This window comes from Ranitomeya variabilis, chromosome 2 (genome assembly GCF_051348905.1).
Source record: "Ranitomeya variabilis isolate aRanVar5 chromosome 2, aRanVar5.hap1, whole genome shotgun sequence".
Classification (NCBI taxonomy): domain Eukaryota; kingdom Metazoa; phylum Chordata; class Amphibia; order Anura; family Dendrobatidae; genus Ranitomeya; species Ranitomeya variabilis.
Window position 1 is genome coordinate 1,075,630,864 of NC_135233.1, and position 17,389 is coordinate 1,075,648,252.

The following is a 17,389-nucleotide window of genomic DNA, read 5'->3' on the forward strand; positions in this document are numbered from 1 at the left end:
ACTGGACACAAGTGACTATGTGTATTAATCCGGATCACCAGGAGACTATTCGTTTTCTGGTGCTGTATAATCTACATGATGATTTGGTGCTGGGATTGCCATGGCTGCAGTCTCACAACCCAGTCCTTGACTGGAGAGCTATGTCTGTGTTGAGCTGGGGATGTAAGGGGACTCATGGGGACGTACCTTTGGTGTCCATTTCATCATCTATTCCCTCTGAAATCCCTGAGTTCCTGTCTGATTATCGTGACGTCTTTGAAGAACCCAAGCTGGGTTCACTACCTCCGCACCGTGAGTGCGATTGTGCTATAGATTTAATTCCGGGTAGTAAATACCCAAAGGGTCGTTTATTTAATCTGTCTGTGCCTGAACATACTGCTATGCGAGAATATATAAAGGAGTCCTTGGAAAAGGGACATATTCGTCCATCGTCATCTCCCTTAGGAGCCGGTTTTTTCTTTGTGTCAAAAAAAGACGGCTCTTTGAGACCATGTATTGATTATCGGCTTTTGAATAAAATCACGGTTAAATATCAATACCCATTGCCGTTGCTGACTGATTTGTTTGCTCGCATAAAGGGGGCCAAGTGGTTCTCTAAGATTGATCTCCGTGGGGCGTATAATTTGGTGCGGATCAGGCAGGGGGATGAGTGGAAAACCGCATTTAATACGCCCGAGGGCCACTTTGAGTATTTGGTGATGCCTTTTGGTCTTTCTAATGCCCCTTCAGTCTTCCAGTCCTTCATGCATGATATTTTCCGCGATTTTTTGGATAAATTTATGATAGTGTATCTGGATGATATTCTGATTTTTTCGGATGATTGGGACTCTCATGTCCGGCAAGTTAAGAGGGTTTTTCAGGTTTTGCGGTCTAATTCTCTGTGTGTCAAGGGTTCTAAGTGCGTTTTTGGGGTTCAGAGAATTTCCTTTTTGGGATATATTTTTTCTCCCTCTTCCGTTGAGATGGATCCTGTCAAGGTTCGAGCTGTTTGTGATTGGACGCAGCCCTCTTCTCTTAAAAGTCTTCAGAAATTTTTGGGCTTTGCCAACTTTTATCGTCGATTTATTTCTGGTTTTTCGGATGTCGTTAAGCCATTGACCGATTTGACTAGACAGGGTGCTGATGTTGCTAATTGGTCCCCTGATGCTGTGGAGGCCTTTCAGGAGCTTAAGCGCCGTTTTTCTTCTGCCCCTGTGTTGCGTCAGCCTGATGTGACTCTTCCTTTTCAGGTTGAGGTCGACGCTTCTGAGATCGGGGCTTGGGCAGTGTTGTCGCAGAAAAGTTCTGACTGCGCCGTGATGAGGCCTTGTGCCTTCTTTTCCCGTAAATTTTCGCCCGCTGAGCGGAATTATGATGTTGGGAATCGGGAGCTTTTGGCCATGAAGTGGGCGTTTGAGGAGTGGCGCCATTGGCTCGAGGGGGCCAGACATCAGGTGGTGGTATTGACTGACCACAAAAATTTGATCTATCTTGAGACCGCCAGGCGCCTGAATCCTAGACAGGCGCGCTGGTCATTATTTTTCTCTCGGTTTGATTTTGTGGTATCGTACCTACCGGGTTCTAAGAATGTTAAGGCGGATGCCCTTTCTAGGAGTTTTGAGCCTGATTCACCCGGCAACTCTGACCCCACAGGTATTCTTAAGGAGGGAGTTATCTTGTCAGCCGTTTCTCCAGACCTGCGGCGGGCCTTGCAGGAGTTTCAGGCGGATAGACCGGATCGTTGTCCGCCTGATAGGTTGTTTGTTCCTGATGATTGGACCAGTAGAGTCATCTCTGAGGTACATTCTTCTGCATTGGCAGGTCATCCTGGAATTTTTGGTACCAGGGATTTGGTGGCAAGATCCTTCTGGTGGCCTTCCCTGTCACGAGATGTGCGAGGCTTTGTGCAGTCTTGTGACGTTTGTGCTCGGGCCAAGCCTTGTTGTTCTCGGGCTAGTGGATTATTGTTGCCCTTGCCTATTCCTAAGAGGCCTTGGACACACATCTCGATGGATTTTATTTCAGATCTGCCTGTTTCTCAGAAGATGTCTGTCATCTGGGTGGTGTGTGACCGTTTTTCTAAGATGGTCCATTTGGTTCCCCTGCCCAAATTGCCTTCTTCTTCCGAGTTGGTGCCCCTGTTTTTTCAAAATGTTGTTCGTTTGCATGGTATTCCTGAGAATATCGTTTCTGACAGAGGAACCCAATTTGTGTCTAGATTTTGGCGGGCATTCTGTGCTAGGATGGGCATGGATTTGTCTTTTTCGTCTGCTTTTCACCCTCAGACTAATGGCCAGACCGAGCGGACTAATCAGACCCTGGAGACATATCTGAGGTGTTTTGTGTCTGCTGACCAGGATGATTGGGTTGCTTTTTTGCCATTGGCGGAGTTCGCCCTCAATAATCGGGCCAGCTCTGCCACTTTGGTGTCCCCGTTTTTCTGTAATTCGGGGTTCCACCCTCGATTTTCCTCCGGTCAGATGGAATCCTCGGATTGTCCTGGAGTGGATGCGGTGGTGGAGAGATTGCATCATATCTGGGGGCAGGTGATGGACAATTTAAAGTTGTCCCAGGAGAAGACTCAGCTTTTTGCCAACCGTCACCGTCGTGTTGGTCCTCGGCTTTGTGTTGGAGATTTGGTGTGGTTGTCTTCTCGTTTTGTCCCTATGAGGGTCTCATCTCCTAAGTTTAAGCCTCGGTTCATCGGTCCGTATAGAATATTGGAGATTCTTAACCCTGTTTCCTTCCGTTTGGACCTCCCTGCATCCTTTTCTATTCATAACGTTTTTCATCGGTCGTTATTGCGCAGGTATGAGGCACCGGTTGTGCCTTCCGTTGGGCCTCCTGCTCCGGTGTTGGTTGAGGGTGAGTTGGAGTACGTTGTGGAAAAAATCCTAGACTCCCGTGTTTCCAGACGGAGACTCCAGTATCTGGTCAAGTGGAAGGGATACGGCCAGGAGGATAATTCTTGGGTCACTGCATCTGATGTTCATGCCTCTGATCTGGTTCGTGCCTTTCATGGGGCCCATCCTGATCGCCCTGGTGGTTCTGGTGAGGGTTCGGTGCCCCCTCCTTGAGGGGGGGGTACTGTTGTGAATTTGGATTCTGGGCTCCCCCGGTGGCTACTGGTGGAATTGAACTTGTGACATCATCTTCCCTGTTCACCTGTTCTGATTAGATCTGGGTGTCGCTATATAACCTGGCTTCTCTGTTAGATGCTTGCCGGTCAACAATGTTATCAGAAGCCTCTCTGTGCTTGTTCCTGCTCCCAGACATCTACTAGATAAGTTGGACATTCGTCCATGTTTTGTTTTTGTATTTTGGTTCCAGTTCACAGCTGCAGTTTCGTTACTGTGTCTGGAAAGCTCTTGTTGATCAGGAATTGCCACTCTGGTATTATGAGTTAATGCCAGAGTCCTAAAGTAATTTCTGGATGTGTTTTGTTAGGGTTTTCTACTGACCATGAAAGTATGCTTTCTGTCTTCTGCTATCTAGAAAGCGGACCTCAAATTTGCTAAAACTATTTTCCTGCTGCGTTTGTTGTTTCATCTCATATCACCGCCAATATATGTGGGGGGCCTCTGTCTCCTTTTTGGGCATTTCTCTAGAGGTGAGTCAGGTCTTATATTTCCCTCTGCTAGCATTATTTAGTTCTCCGGCCGGCGCTGGGCATATAGGGATAAAAAGTAGGACATGCTACCTGGCTACTTCTAGATGATGCGGTAGGTTTAGTTCATGGTCAGTATAGTTACATCTTCCAAGAGCTTGTTCCTATTGAGGCTTATGCTAGTTCTCTGGCCATGGAGATCATGACAGGGGTGTCGTCAATACGACAGCTCAAACGTGAGAATCTCGTAGAGGACTGAGATACTTCACTGATAGAGAACAGCAGGTACGGCAGTAGGCAATCCTAGTCTTGGCCTTCCCTCTCCACAATCTTCTTAAGCATGGACTTCAATGTCTTGTTGAATCTCTCCACCAGACCGTCCGTCTGCGGATGGTACACAGACATGCGAAGTTGGGTAATGTGAAGAGTCTTGCACAACTCCCTCATCACTTTGGACATAAATGGTGTGCCTTGGTCCATCAGGATCTCTTTCAACAGGCCTGTTCAAGAAAAAATATGGACTAACTCTCAGGCTATGATTCTGGCAGAGGAGTTTCTAAGGGGTACTGCCTCCGGGTACCATGTTGCATAGTCAATCACCACTAGTATGTATTGGTGCCCCTTGGCGGACTAAACCAGGGGCCCCACAAGGTCCATGGCAATCCTGTCAAATGGACCTCTATAATGGGCATTGGCACATGGGGACTTTGAAAATGGGACACAGGGACTGTAAGCTGACAAGTAGGGCAGGGCTGGCAATAGTTAATAATCTCCCGATTACACCCAGGACATTAGAACCTCCTAAGGACCCATTCTTGTTTTTTGCCTACTCCCAGATATCCACTCAAGATATGTGAATGTGCCAGGTCTAATACTCTACACCTATAGGGGCCCGGTACTAACAACTGCTCTACTACTTCATCTCTCAGCTCACTGACCCGATACAATAGCTCTCCATTTAATGCAAAATGTGGATACCTGGTGTCAGTCCCCAGTTCTTGGGCAACCCCATTTATCAAGGTCACATTTTCCAAAGCCCTTTTAGGGTAAGATCCCACATTTCAGAAGTCCCAAAAATTCCCCCATAAACCCCCAGTTGAGGAATCTACACCTCATTGGTCACCGTCTCGTCCTTGTCACCAGCCAGGTATCCCCGACTTCCCCCACAAGTCCCAGAATAGCTTAAAGTCCCACACTATTATCACCGCATGTAGCAAGTCCTTAAACACCCTGACCTCAGTCATTTAAGCCTGGACCATGTGACTCCACCATGTGACTGATCACATGACTGTGACCTCACCAAGGTCCTGTCAGCACACCGTGATGCTGGATCTGTAGGGGGAGATATGAGAAACACTCTTCCACTCGCTCTATGAAGTCCCCCTAAAAACCAGCCCATAAAATAACATAACCCTCTCAACACTTACTGTGCTGGAGGAAATACAACTCCGGATTTTAAAACACTAATGCCATTAGGCATAGTGAAACATATATATATATATATATACATATATATATATATATATATATATATATATATATATATATATATATGTGTGTGTGTGTGTATAAACATATCTATAATATAATGGTGGGAGCGTCAGTCTGTCCGAAGCCTTTATAGACTGCGCAAGCGCGACGCACCGCGCCTGCGCAGTCTGGACCAGAGTACCGCAGCCAAGCTTAATTATTCCCTCCCCCCCAATATACCGGCCAAGGGGGCTCCACACACCCGCGTATACCCCATAATATAGCGGCCATAGGGGCTCCGTGCTCTCCAGCTTTAGTCAGGGTAGCTGTAGAGCCCAGCGGAGCTCCAGGACCTTCGATGATGTCACCACCAGCATGTGACCAGTGACGCGAGTGGGCGGAGTCAGCCCTCGCCGTGCTGGCTGCAGAGGTGCTGTATCTATTATAGCCAGCGCCGCACTCAGGCAGTAAATACAGCCGACTGCACTCAGCACAGCCACGCACAGCCGCCCGCACTCAGCACAGCCACGCACAGCCACCCACACTCAGCACAGCCACACACAGCCGCCCGCACTCAGCACCGCCACGCCCAGCCGCCCGCACTCAGCACAGCCACACACAGCCGCCCGCACTCAGCACAGCCACGTACAGCCGCCCGCACTCAGCACAGCCGCCCGCACTCAGCACAGTCACGCACAGCCGCCCGCACTCAGCACAGCCACGCCCAGCCGCCCGCACTCAGCACAGCCACGCACAGCCGCCCGCACTTAGCACCGCCACGCCCAGCCGCTCGCACTCAGCACAGCCACACACAGCCGCCCGCACTCAGCACAGCCACGCACAGCTGCCCGCACTCAGCACAGCCACGCACAGCCGCCCGCACTCAGCACAGCCATGCACAGCCGACCGTACTCAGCATAGCCGCCCGCACTCAGCACAGCCATGCCCAGCCGCCCGCACTCAGCACAGCCAAGCACAGCCCCCCGCACTCAGCACAGCCATGCACAGCCGCCCGCACTCAGCACAGCCACGCACAGCCGCCCACACTCAGCACAGCCACGCACAGCCGCCCGCACTCAGCACAGCCACGCACAGCCGCCCGCACTCAGCACCGCCACGCACAGCCGCCCGCACTCAGCACAGCCACGCACAGCCGCCCGCACTCAGCACAGCCACGCACAGCCGCCCACACTCAGCACAGCCACATACAGCCGCCCGCACTCAGCACAGCCGCCCGCACTCAGCACAGTCATGCACAGCCGCCCGCACTCAGCACAGCCACGCACATCCGCCCGCACTCAGCACAGCCGCCCGCACTCAGCACAGCCACGCACAGCCGCCCACACTCAGCACAGCCACGCACAGCCGCCCACACTCAGCACAGCCGCCCGCACTCAGCACAGCCACGCACAGAAGCCTGCACTCAGCATAGCCACGCACAGCCGCCCGCACTCAGCACAGCCACGCACAGCCGCCCGCACTCAGCACAGCCACGCACAGCCTCCCGCACTCAGCACAGCCGCGCACAGCCGCCCACACTCAGCACAGCCACCCGCACTCAGCACAGCCACGCACAGCCACCCGCACTCAGCACAGACACGCACAGCAGCCCACACTCAGCGCAGCCATGCACAGCCACCCACACTCAGCACAGCCGCTGGAACTCAGTACAGCCACGCACAGCCGCCCGCACTCAGCACAGCCACGCACAGCTGCCCGCACTCAGCACAGCCACGCAAGCTTCCCACACTCAGCACAGCCGCGTACAGCCGCCCACACTCAGCACAGCTGCCCGTACTCAGCACAGCCACGCACAGCCACCCGCACTCAGCACAGCCATGCACAGCCATCCGCACTCAGCACAGCCGCCCGCACTCAGCACAGCCACGCACAGCTGACCGCACTCAGCACAGCCGCCCGCACTCAGCACAGCCACGCACAGCCGCCCGCACTCAGCATAGCCACGCACAGCCCCCCGCACTCAGCACAGCCACGCACAGCCGCCCGCACTCAGCACAGCCAAGCACAGCCGCCCGTACTCCGCACAGCCACCCACACTTAGCACAGCCACGCACAGCCGCCCGCACTGAGCACAGCCGCCCGCAATCAGCACAGCCACACACAGCTGACCGCACTCAGCACAGCCACGCACAGTCGCCCGCACCCAGCACAGCCACACACAGCCACCTGCACTCAGCACAGCCGCCCGTACTCAGCACAGCCACGCACAGTCGACCGCACCCAGCACAGCCACACACAGCCACCCGCACTCAGCACAGCCGCCCGCACTCAGCACAGCCATGCACAGCCGACCGCACTCAGCACAGCCACGCACAGCTGACCGCACTCAGCATAGCCTCGCACAGCCGCTTGCACTCAGCACAGCCACGCACAGCCACCCATACTCCGCACAGCCACCCGCACTCAGCACAGCAACGCACAGCCGCCCGTACTCAGCACAGCCACGCACAGCTGCCCGCACTCAGCACAGCCACGCACAGCTGCCCGCACTCAGCACAGCCACGCACAGCCGCCCGCACTCAGCACAGCCACGCACAGCCGACTGCACTCAGCACAGCCCCTCACAGCCGCCCGCACTCAGCACAGCCACACACAGCCGACCGCACTGAGCACAGCCACGCACAGCCGACCGCACTCAGCACAGCCTCGCACAGCCGCCTGCACTCAGCACAGCCACGCACAGCCGCCCGCACTCAGCACAGCCACGCATAGCCGCCCGTACTCCGCACAGCCACCCGCACTCAGCACAGCCACGCACAGCCACCCGCACTCAGCACAGCCGCCCGCAATCAGCACAGCCACACACAGCCGACCACACTCAGCACAGCCACGCGCAGTCGCCCGCACCCAGCACAGCCACACACAGCCACCCGCACTCAGCACAGCTGCCCGCACTCAGCACAGCCACGCACAGCCGACCACACTCAGCACAGCCGACCGCACTCAGCACAGCCTCGCACAGCCACCCGCACTCAGCACAGACACGCACAGCCGCCCGCACTCCGCACAGCCACCCGCACTCAGCACAGCCACGCACAGCCGCCCGCACTCAGCACAGCCACGCACAGCCGCCCGCACTCAGCACAGCCATGCACAGCCGCCCGCACTCAGCACAGCCACGCACAGCCCCCCGCACTCAGCACAGCCATGCACAGCCGCCCGCACTCAGCACAGCCACGCATAGCCCCCCGCACTCAGCACAGCCATGCACAGCCGCCCGCACTCAGCACAGCCACGCACAGCCGCCCACACTCAGCACAGCCACGCACAGCCGCCCGCACTCCGCACAGCCACCCGCACTCAGCACAGCAACGCACAGCCGCCCGTACTCAGCACAGCCACGCACAGCTGCCCGCACTCAGCACAGCCACGCACAGCTGCCCGCACTCAGCACAGCCACGCACAGCCGCCCGCACTCAGCACAGCCACGCACAGCCGACTGCACTCAGCACAGCCCCTCACAGCCGCCCGCACTCAGCACAGCCACACACAGCCGACCGCACTGAGCACAGCCACGCACAGCCGACCGCACTCAGCACAGCCTCGCACAGCCGCCTGCACTCAGCACAGCCACGCACAGCCGCCCGCACTCAGCACAGCCACGCATAGCCGCCCGTACTCCGCACAGCCACCCGCACTCAGCACAGCCACGCACAGCCACCCGCACTCAGCACAGCCGCCCGCAATCAGCACAGCCACACACAGCCGACCACACTCAGCACAGCCACGCGCAGTCACCCGCACCCAGCACAGCCACACACAGCCACCCGCACTCAGCACAGCTGCCCGCACTCAGCACAGCCACGCACAGCCGACCACACTCAGCACAGCCGACCGCACTCAGCACAGCCTCGCACAGCCACCCGCACTCAGCACAGACACGCACAGCCGCCCGCACTCCGCACAGCCACCCGCACTCAGCACAGCCACGCACAGCCGCCCGCACTCAGCACAGCCACACATAGCCCCCCGCACTCAGCACAGCCATGCACAGCCGCCCGCACTCAGCACAGCCACGCACAGCCGCCCACACTCAGCACAGCCACGCACAGCCGCCCGCACTCAGCACAGCCACATACAGCCGCCCGCACTCAGCACAGCCGCCCGCACTCAGCACAGTCATGCACAGCCGCCCGCACTCAGCACAGCCACGCACATCTGCCCGCACTCAGCACAGCCGCCTGCACTCAGCACAGCCACGCACAGCCGCCCACACTCAGCACAGCCACGCACAGCCGCCCGCACTCAGCACAGCCGCCCGCACTCAGCACAGCCACGCACAGAAGCATGCACTCAGCATAGCCACGCACAGCAGCCCGCACTCAGCACAGCCACGCACAGCCGCCCGCACTCAGCACAGCCACGCACAGCCTCCCGCACTCAGCACAGCCGCGCACAGCCGCCCACACTCAGCACAGCCACCCGCACTCAGCACAGCCACGCACAGCCACCCGCACTCAGCACAGACACGCACAGCCGCCCACACTCAGCACAGCCATGCACAGCCACCCACACTCAGCACAGCCGCTGGCACTCAGTACAGCCACGCACAGCCGCCCGCATTCAGCACAGCCACGCACAGCCGCCCGCACTCAGCACAGCCACGCAAGCCTCCCACACTCAGCACAGCCGCGTACAGCCGCCCACACTCAGCACAGCTGCCCGTACTCAGCACAGCCACGCACAGCCGCCCGCACTCAGCACAGCCACGCACAGCCATCGGCACTCAGCACAGCCGCCCGCACTCAGCACAGCCACGCACAGCTGACCGCACTCAGCACAGCCGCCCGCACTCAGCACAGCCACGCACAGCCGCCCGCACTCAGCACAGCCACGCACAGCCGCCCGCACTCAGCACAGCCACGCACAGCCGCCCGCACTCAGCACAGCCACGCACAGCCGCCCGTACTCCGCACAGCCACCCACACTTAGCACAGCCACGCACAGCCGCCCGCACTCAGCACAGCCGCCCGCAATCAGCACAGCCACACACAGCTGACCGCACTCAGCACAGCCACGCACAGTCGCCCGCACCCAGCACAGCCACACACAGCCACCTACACTCAGCACAGCCGCCCGTACTCAGCACAGCCACGCACAGCCGACCGCACTCAGCACAGCCATGCACAGCTGACCGCACTCAGCACAGCTGACCGCACTCAGCACAGCCTCGCACAGCCGCCCGTAATCCGCACAGCCACCCGCACTCAGCACAGCCACGCACAGCCGCCCGCACTCAGCACAGCCGCCCGCAATCAGCACAGCCACACACAGCCGACCGCACTCAGCACAGCCACGCACAGTCGCCCGCACCCAGCACAGCCACACACAGCCACCCGCACTCAGCACAGCCGCCCGCACTCAGCACAGCCACGCACAGCCAACCGCACTCAGCACAGCCACGCACAGCCGACCGCACTCAGCACAGCCTCGCACAGCCGCCCGCACTCAGCACAGCCACGCACAGCCACCCGTACTCCGCACAGCCACCCGCACTCACCACAGCCACGCACAGCCGCCCGCACTCAGCACAGCCACGCACAGCCGCCCGCACTCAGCACAGCCACGCACAGCCGCCCGCACTCAGCACAGCCACGCATATCCGACCGCACTCATCACAGCCTCGCACATCCGCCCGCACTCAGCACAGCCACGCACAGCCGACCGCACTCATCACAGCCTCGCACAGCCGCCCGCAATCAGCACAGCCACACACAGCCGACCGCACTCAGCACAGCCACGCATAGCCGACCGCACTCATCACAGCCTCGCACAGCCACCCACACTCAGCACAGCCACGCACAGCCGCCCGCACTCTGCACAGCTGCCCGCACTCAGCACAGCCATGCACAGCCGCCCGCACTCAGCACAGCCACGCACAGCCGCCCGCACTCAGCACAGCCACGCACAGCCGCCCGCACTCAGCACAGCCACGCACAGCCGCCCACACTCAGCACAGCCATGCACAGCCACCCACACTCAGCACAGCCGCTGGCACTCAGTACAGCCACGCACAGCCGCCCGCACTCAGCACAGCCACGCACAGCCGCCCGCACTCAGCACAGCCGCCCGCACTCAGCACAGCCACACTCGGGCAGTAGATCCGGAGAGAGAAAGATGGGAGCAACATATGGCAGAATGGAAACAGGAACAGGCAGAATGGGTGCAGCACATTACAACAGAATGGGGGCACAGGATGGGAGCAGCACATGACAGAATGGGGGTGCAGGATGGGAACAGCACATGACAGAATGGGGGTGCAGGATGGGAACAGCACATGACAGAATGATTGCGCACAATGGGAGCAGCACATGACAGAATGGGGGTGCAGGATGGGAGCAGCACATGACAGATTGGGGGCGCACACATGACAGGATGGGGTTCACGATGGGAGCATATGACAGGATGGGGGCGCAGGATGGGAGCACATGACAGGATGTGGATGCAGGATGGAGCAGCACATGACAGGATGGGGGCACAGGATGGGAGCAGCACATGACAGAATGGGGACACAGGATGGGAGCAGCACATGACAGAATGGGGCGCACACATGACAGGATGGGGGTGCAGGATGGGAGCAGCACATGACAGGATGGGGGCGCAGGATGGGAGCACATGACAGGATGGGGCGCAGGATGGAGCAGCACATGACAGGATGAGAGAGCAAGTTGGGAGCAGCACATACCAGGATGGAGACCATATACCAATATAAATGCTCGCCACCCGGGCGTAGAACGGGTTCAATAGCTAGTATATATATATATATGTATATAAATGTGTGTGTGTCACTGACATCTATATATTTATGTATTCTATGTGTATGTATCTATGCTGTCTATTCTATTCTAACCTGTCACTCTGTGATTTTACTGTGCATGGCACATGAATTGCTAGAAGTTAACTTGGAAAATCCTCTTACGCTTTTACAAAAAGACCTGTCCCAACATATCCAAATATGAACCTTCTTGTTTAGGAAGAATCGTAACATACAAGATGTTTGTGCTTCCCAATCTCTTGTATGTATTTAGAACAATTCCTCTTTTACCTAGTAACGTATTGATTTCTAGATTTTAAGCAAAACTCTCTAGGTTCATATGGAAAAATAAAAACCCTCAGAGTCGCAAACAAAACTCTCCAAAGAAAGAAACTAAATGGTAGACTAGGAGCAAAAAATATATCAAGTTATCATCTAGCATCCTTGATAAAACAAAGCTTTCATTGGATTACCCCAAACTCAACCTCTAGATGGTCACTATTGGAAAAATCTATCAACAAGACTACTTTAAAAACTCTCATTTTAGACCATTTATTAGACAATACCCTTCCCCTTCAAAAATCACAGACTATAGTTTCCTCAGTAAATGCTTGGAAAATACTATTTAAAGCATTAAAACTATCCCCATCACAATTTAAAAAAAAAATTGAAGTTTTGGAAATAATAATCTCCCAACTCAATCTAAAACCATGGAAAGAGAAGGGTTTAAAATATATCTCAGATTTATTCCTTGCCGAGGATAAGTATTTCTTGCCATTTTATCTTCTTCGGGAAATATTCTAACTTGATGATACATATTTTGTCTCATACCTCAATATTAAGAGATACATTACTAACATCAATAAAAAGAAAAACGTTCAGAATGTACCAATCCCAACAAAGATCTCCACTTTACTTAGGGAACTCCACAACTCCTTCATTTGGAGTACTAAAAATCATTATAAACACCTTAATAATGACCTATAATTATTGAAATCCAACAATATAAATAATTGGGAGAAATATTTTAAAATTAACTTTTTAATACAGGAGTGGAAAAAAGCTATACAAATTTCATACAGGTCGAATCTTTGAGTTACTCTCCATGAAACATACTACAAATTACTAACCAGATGGTACCTCACCCCTCAAAGAATGCATAACATTTCTTTATTTTACTCTGTCCTTTACTGGAAAGAATGTGGCTCCAATGAACAATTGAAACATCTCTTTTGGGATTGTATACTGTTGTGAATTCTGTTATCGAACTCCCTCCTGTGGTCATGAATGGTACTTCGGCGAGTTCTGTCCATGGACTCCCTCTGGTGGCTGTGAGTGGAGCTGCTGGTTCTGAAGTTCCTTTCACAGGTGACCTAGTTTATTCCTTGGCTGGCTTCTCTATTTAAGCCCACTCAGATCGTTACTCCTTGCCAGCTGGCAATGTTCTAGTACTGGTTCAGTTCTCTCTTGGATCTCTCTGGTGACCTGTCTACTCCAGCAGAAGCTAAGTCCCTGCTTGTTAATTTGTTGTTCATTGTTTTTTAGCCCAGCTTGCTATCATGATTTTGCCTGGCTAGCTGGAAGCTCTGGGATGCAGAGTGGCACCTCCGCACCGTGAGTCGGTGCGGGGGTCTTTTTGCACACTCTGCGTGGTCTTTTGTAGTTTTTTTGTGCTGACCGCAAAGATACCTTTTCTATCCTCAGTCTGTTTAGTAAGTCTGGCCTCCTTTGCTGAAACCTGTTTCATTTCTGTGTTTGTGACTTCATCTTAACTCACAGTCAATATTTGTGGGGGGCTGCCTTTTCCTTTGGGGAATTTCTCTGAGGCAAGGTAGGCTTTATTTCCTATCTCTAGGGGTAGTTAGCTCTTAGGCTGTGAAGAGGCGTCTAGGCAGAGTTAGGTACGCTCCACGGCTATTTCTAGTGTGTGTGTGATAGGATTAGGGGTTGCGGTCAGCAGAGCTCCCACTTCCCAGAGCTTGTCCTGTGTTAGTTTGACCATCAGGTCATTCCGGGTGCTCCTAACCACCAGGTCCATAACAGTATACATATCAAACGTCTTTGGGGAAAATTGAATCTTATTTCATGATATCATTGATAGTCCTCTTACGCTAACTCCACAATTGGCATTACTCTTTTGGGCATAGATAATCTTTTAAAAGACCTTAATTATATTGTCTGTCATATACTTATTACTACCAACCATCTGATAGCTACCTATTTAAAGCGCAAAGATCCCCCTTCAATAGAAGATATTATTGAAAGGATTGCGGCCCATAACATTTATGAACATATTTACGCTCTTAAAAGCTATAACATTGCAAAATACAAAAAAAAAATGGTCTCTCTGGTATAGAAAATTTGGGACATCTTTGATCTAATTGCTTAGCAGTACCACCTCTCAGGCAGTTAACAATCTTATATGTATCCTAGAAACATCAAAATTTAGGTATAATTGTATATTATAATATTTACTGGTCAATTGTTTGACCATAAAGTAGTTCTGACTCCCCTTTTCCCTTTTCCTTTTTCCCTCTTTATTTGTTTTTCTGTTTCCTTCCCGATTTCCGTCTCCCCAACCCTATTATTTTGGTTATATCTTCATCCCAACATCTTAGACATCTTTTTACTACACTCCCAACCCTTTTATTTTATAGTTAAAATTTATTATTAATAGTTATGTTTGAAAATCTATTTTGTGACTAGTGAAGAACTAGTGGGGCAATTTTATACATCTGGTCATATATCGTATTCTGGATGTGTACTTTGTTTATTTTTGGTTTTACATTAATATATATATATATATTGGCATAATATTTTTTCATTTTTTGTGTGATTTTTTTAATATATTTTTACAATTTAGTAAATCTTTATTTTCACTTTTTTACTTTGTCCCTGGATGGGACATCAACTTTTCCTTGCTTGATCGGTGATCTGATACTCTGCAATGCTTTGGGGTCTTACCAGAGAGATTTCACTTGGGGTGTCTACTTCTTCTTTTTCACTGATGAATCATAAGGAGGCACCAAGTCACTAGGGGAATAAGGGTACATACCGCAATAGCATTGACAACCATTCTACTCAACTTGACATGCCATATCATCTGCTGTGGCAGACCTGAGTTTGATTAACTGACAGCTTTCACCTCTGATCTCCAGCAGTCAATGTTGGTGGAAGGGCTGCACTGCAAACATTGAGTCTCATTAGCAATAACGAACATGTGGAAGCTTAAATTCCTACCTAATTAATCAGGTACATGTGTGCATGCTATATAACAAAGAATTCAATCTCAACCCCGTTTGTACAAAAGTACAAAAAGAACTTTATTCAAATACAATAAATCAAAGCAGATGAGTTATTAAAATCAGGCATACAGGTTACACCACACATATAGTGAAAGAAACACACTGTTTATATCCAGAGAATAAGAATGCAATCATGGTGCGACCACACAGGCATGAGATGGTTAAATCAAGGAACAATATAAACTAATGACATGACAACCGTGTCAAATACCCTGATCTTAGACACATGGAAAGTAGGAAAAGCCACACAGGATGTACTAATGAATGTAAACTAGGGTCTACATAGGACTTTATATAAATCATATAGAGCATCCAAAATTCCGTGTCCCAAAAAAAAAACACCCACAGAAACGTATATCCAAATGAGGCAATTTGTATGAGAGTTAATCAGTGCTGACATAAAAACAAATCAAATCCTCTTACCCATGTCTTAGATGCCTTAGGCCCCGACGCACGTTTCACCATCGCTTCCTCGGGGGGCTCATTGAGTCTCATTCCAAACACTTCTACTAACTTGCCTCTCAAATTCAAGTTTATATATAGTCTTTCTGCAGTGATGAGAGCAGACAGCATTATTATGGCATACACAGTCTGCTTTAAGCTATATTGGGGGCTTGTTCTTTCTCCCGTCATATGTAGATGCCTGCTTGTGATTGGTGGAGCTGGCAGCACTTTGACAGGATAGCTACTATTAGTATTTGTAATGAGATAACTCACCAGTGCTGCCTCTCCCCCGACAATGGCTGCCAGAGATGGGAACTGAAAGCTGTTCGTTGTTCACACTCAGGTCTGCACTGTTTCAGCACATGTCAACCCTCTGCAGCAAGTAGAGCAGACTAATTGCTAATGCATTTGTGGGGGCATGTTCTACTTTCCTCATTGTGTTGACGTCTGCTAACAATTGGTCAGCATCAGAAAAAGGAAAAAGTACATACCCCAGTAAAATCTTGCTGACAATACCTACTTGGATTTAAAGAAAATGAAATATTTAAGTGCAAATTATAAAATAATGACCGCTTCAGTTTCAAACTGCAAAACATCAGTGTAAGGTCCTCTTTAAATACATACGGACAAATCAATATTATAACAACTGAACAAAGGTTCCTGCTTGTCTCTTGACCCCAATTCAATAAGCTAAGGTAGATGCATGTGATGTCTATAGGTAGTCTAGTCTGGTGTAGTATTTAAATAAAATTCATCCCCCTTAGGAGACTGCCATGGGGTCTAAGAACATAATTGCTTACCTCTCCGTTCTCTCTTATTTCTTTCACTATATGAGCTGTGCGTTTTAAGTGCAGAGAATATTTATACCATTTGCTGACTTTGACTTTGTAATTTGAGTCAGGCTGCTCTTTAAACATTGTACTCACAAGGAAATTATAATAATCTCTATGAACAGTCATCAGCCTTTCCCAGTTGTTGCATCACTGTTTACTTCTGACAAGTAATAGAAGCTGACTAGAAGTCTATTAATTTTCTGCAACATTTCTAATTGTTTTCACTTAAACACACAATAGTTGGCTGGGATTACATCTTGCAGGGGGAAGGTAAAGAGGATGAGATTCTTTCTTCTCAAAAATGACAGCGGTCCTACAGCTTGAACTTCCATTAATGACAATTTTACCTCACATACTAGCTGGAAAATCATGGCCAGAAAACATTTGATAACATTCTCCTCATGTGTAATCACTGTGGGATGAGGAAGTATCCCATAGCGGTCCCTTTTTAGTCTGTAAATATAGAATGCGTATGTTTGTTATGTTGTATATACAGCTCTGGAAAAAATTAAGAGACCACTTTAAAATTTTCATTTTCTCTGATTTTTCTCTTTATAAGTATATTTTTCCATAAAATGTACATTGCACATTGTTGTTTTATTCTATAAACTACTGACAACATGTCTCCGAAATTCAAAGCTAAAAATGTATCTTTTTGCAGCAAATGAAAAATCATCAAATTAATAAAAAAACAAACAGTGATTCCAGATCTCAAATAATGCAAAGAAAACAAGTTCTTATTTATTTAGAAACAACAATACCCATGTTCTAACTCAGGAAGAGTTCAGAAATCGATATTTGGTGGAATAACCATGATTTTTAATCCCAGCTTTCATGTGTCTTGATCATCTAATCAGAAGCACATTAAGTAGAATGAGGTGTACTTTGGTTGGAATTCAACTGACACTAGAATGGCATGGCTGTCAGACATGTAGAGATGGTGATTTTTAGAAAACTGATGAGAGGGGAACAGAAG

The 17,389-nt window shown here is 51.2% G+C and overlaps 1 protein-coding gene across 5 annotated transcripts in view; it reads right to left on the reverse strand.

Annotated features, from left to right (window-relative positions):
* The window catches only part of LOC143808688 (cytochrome P450 2K1-like), a 79,926-nt gene extending 63,491 nt beyond the window's left edge, over positions 1-16,435 (reverse strand). For 2 of the 5 annotated variants that reach the window (XM_077291602.1, XM_077291605.1), the window contains exon 1: positions 16,381-16,412. Coding sequence is in view for 1 of the 5 variants with exons in the window: in XM_077291601.1 (XP_077147716.1) it covers positions 15,560-15,563 (4 nt within the window). In the remaining 4 variants the exon portion in view is untranslated. Of the gene's footprint in view, positions 1-15,559; positions 15,698-16,380 lie in introns of those variants that run through there. The other 3 variants (XM_077291604.1, XM_077291601.1, XM_077291603.1) reach the window with 3 other exon arrangements.
* Positions 16,436-17,389: the final 954 nt, after the last annotated feature.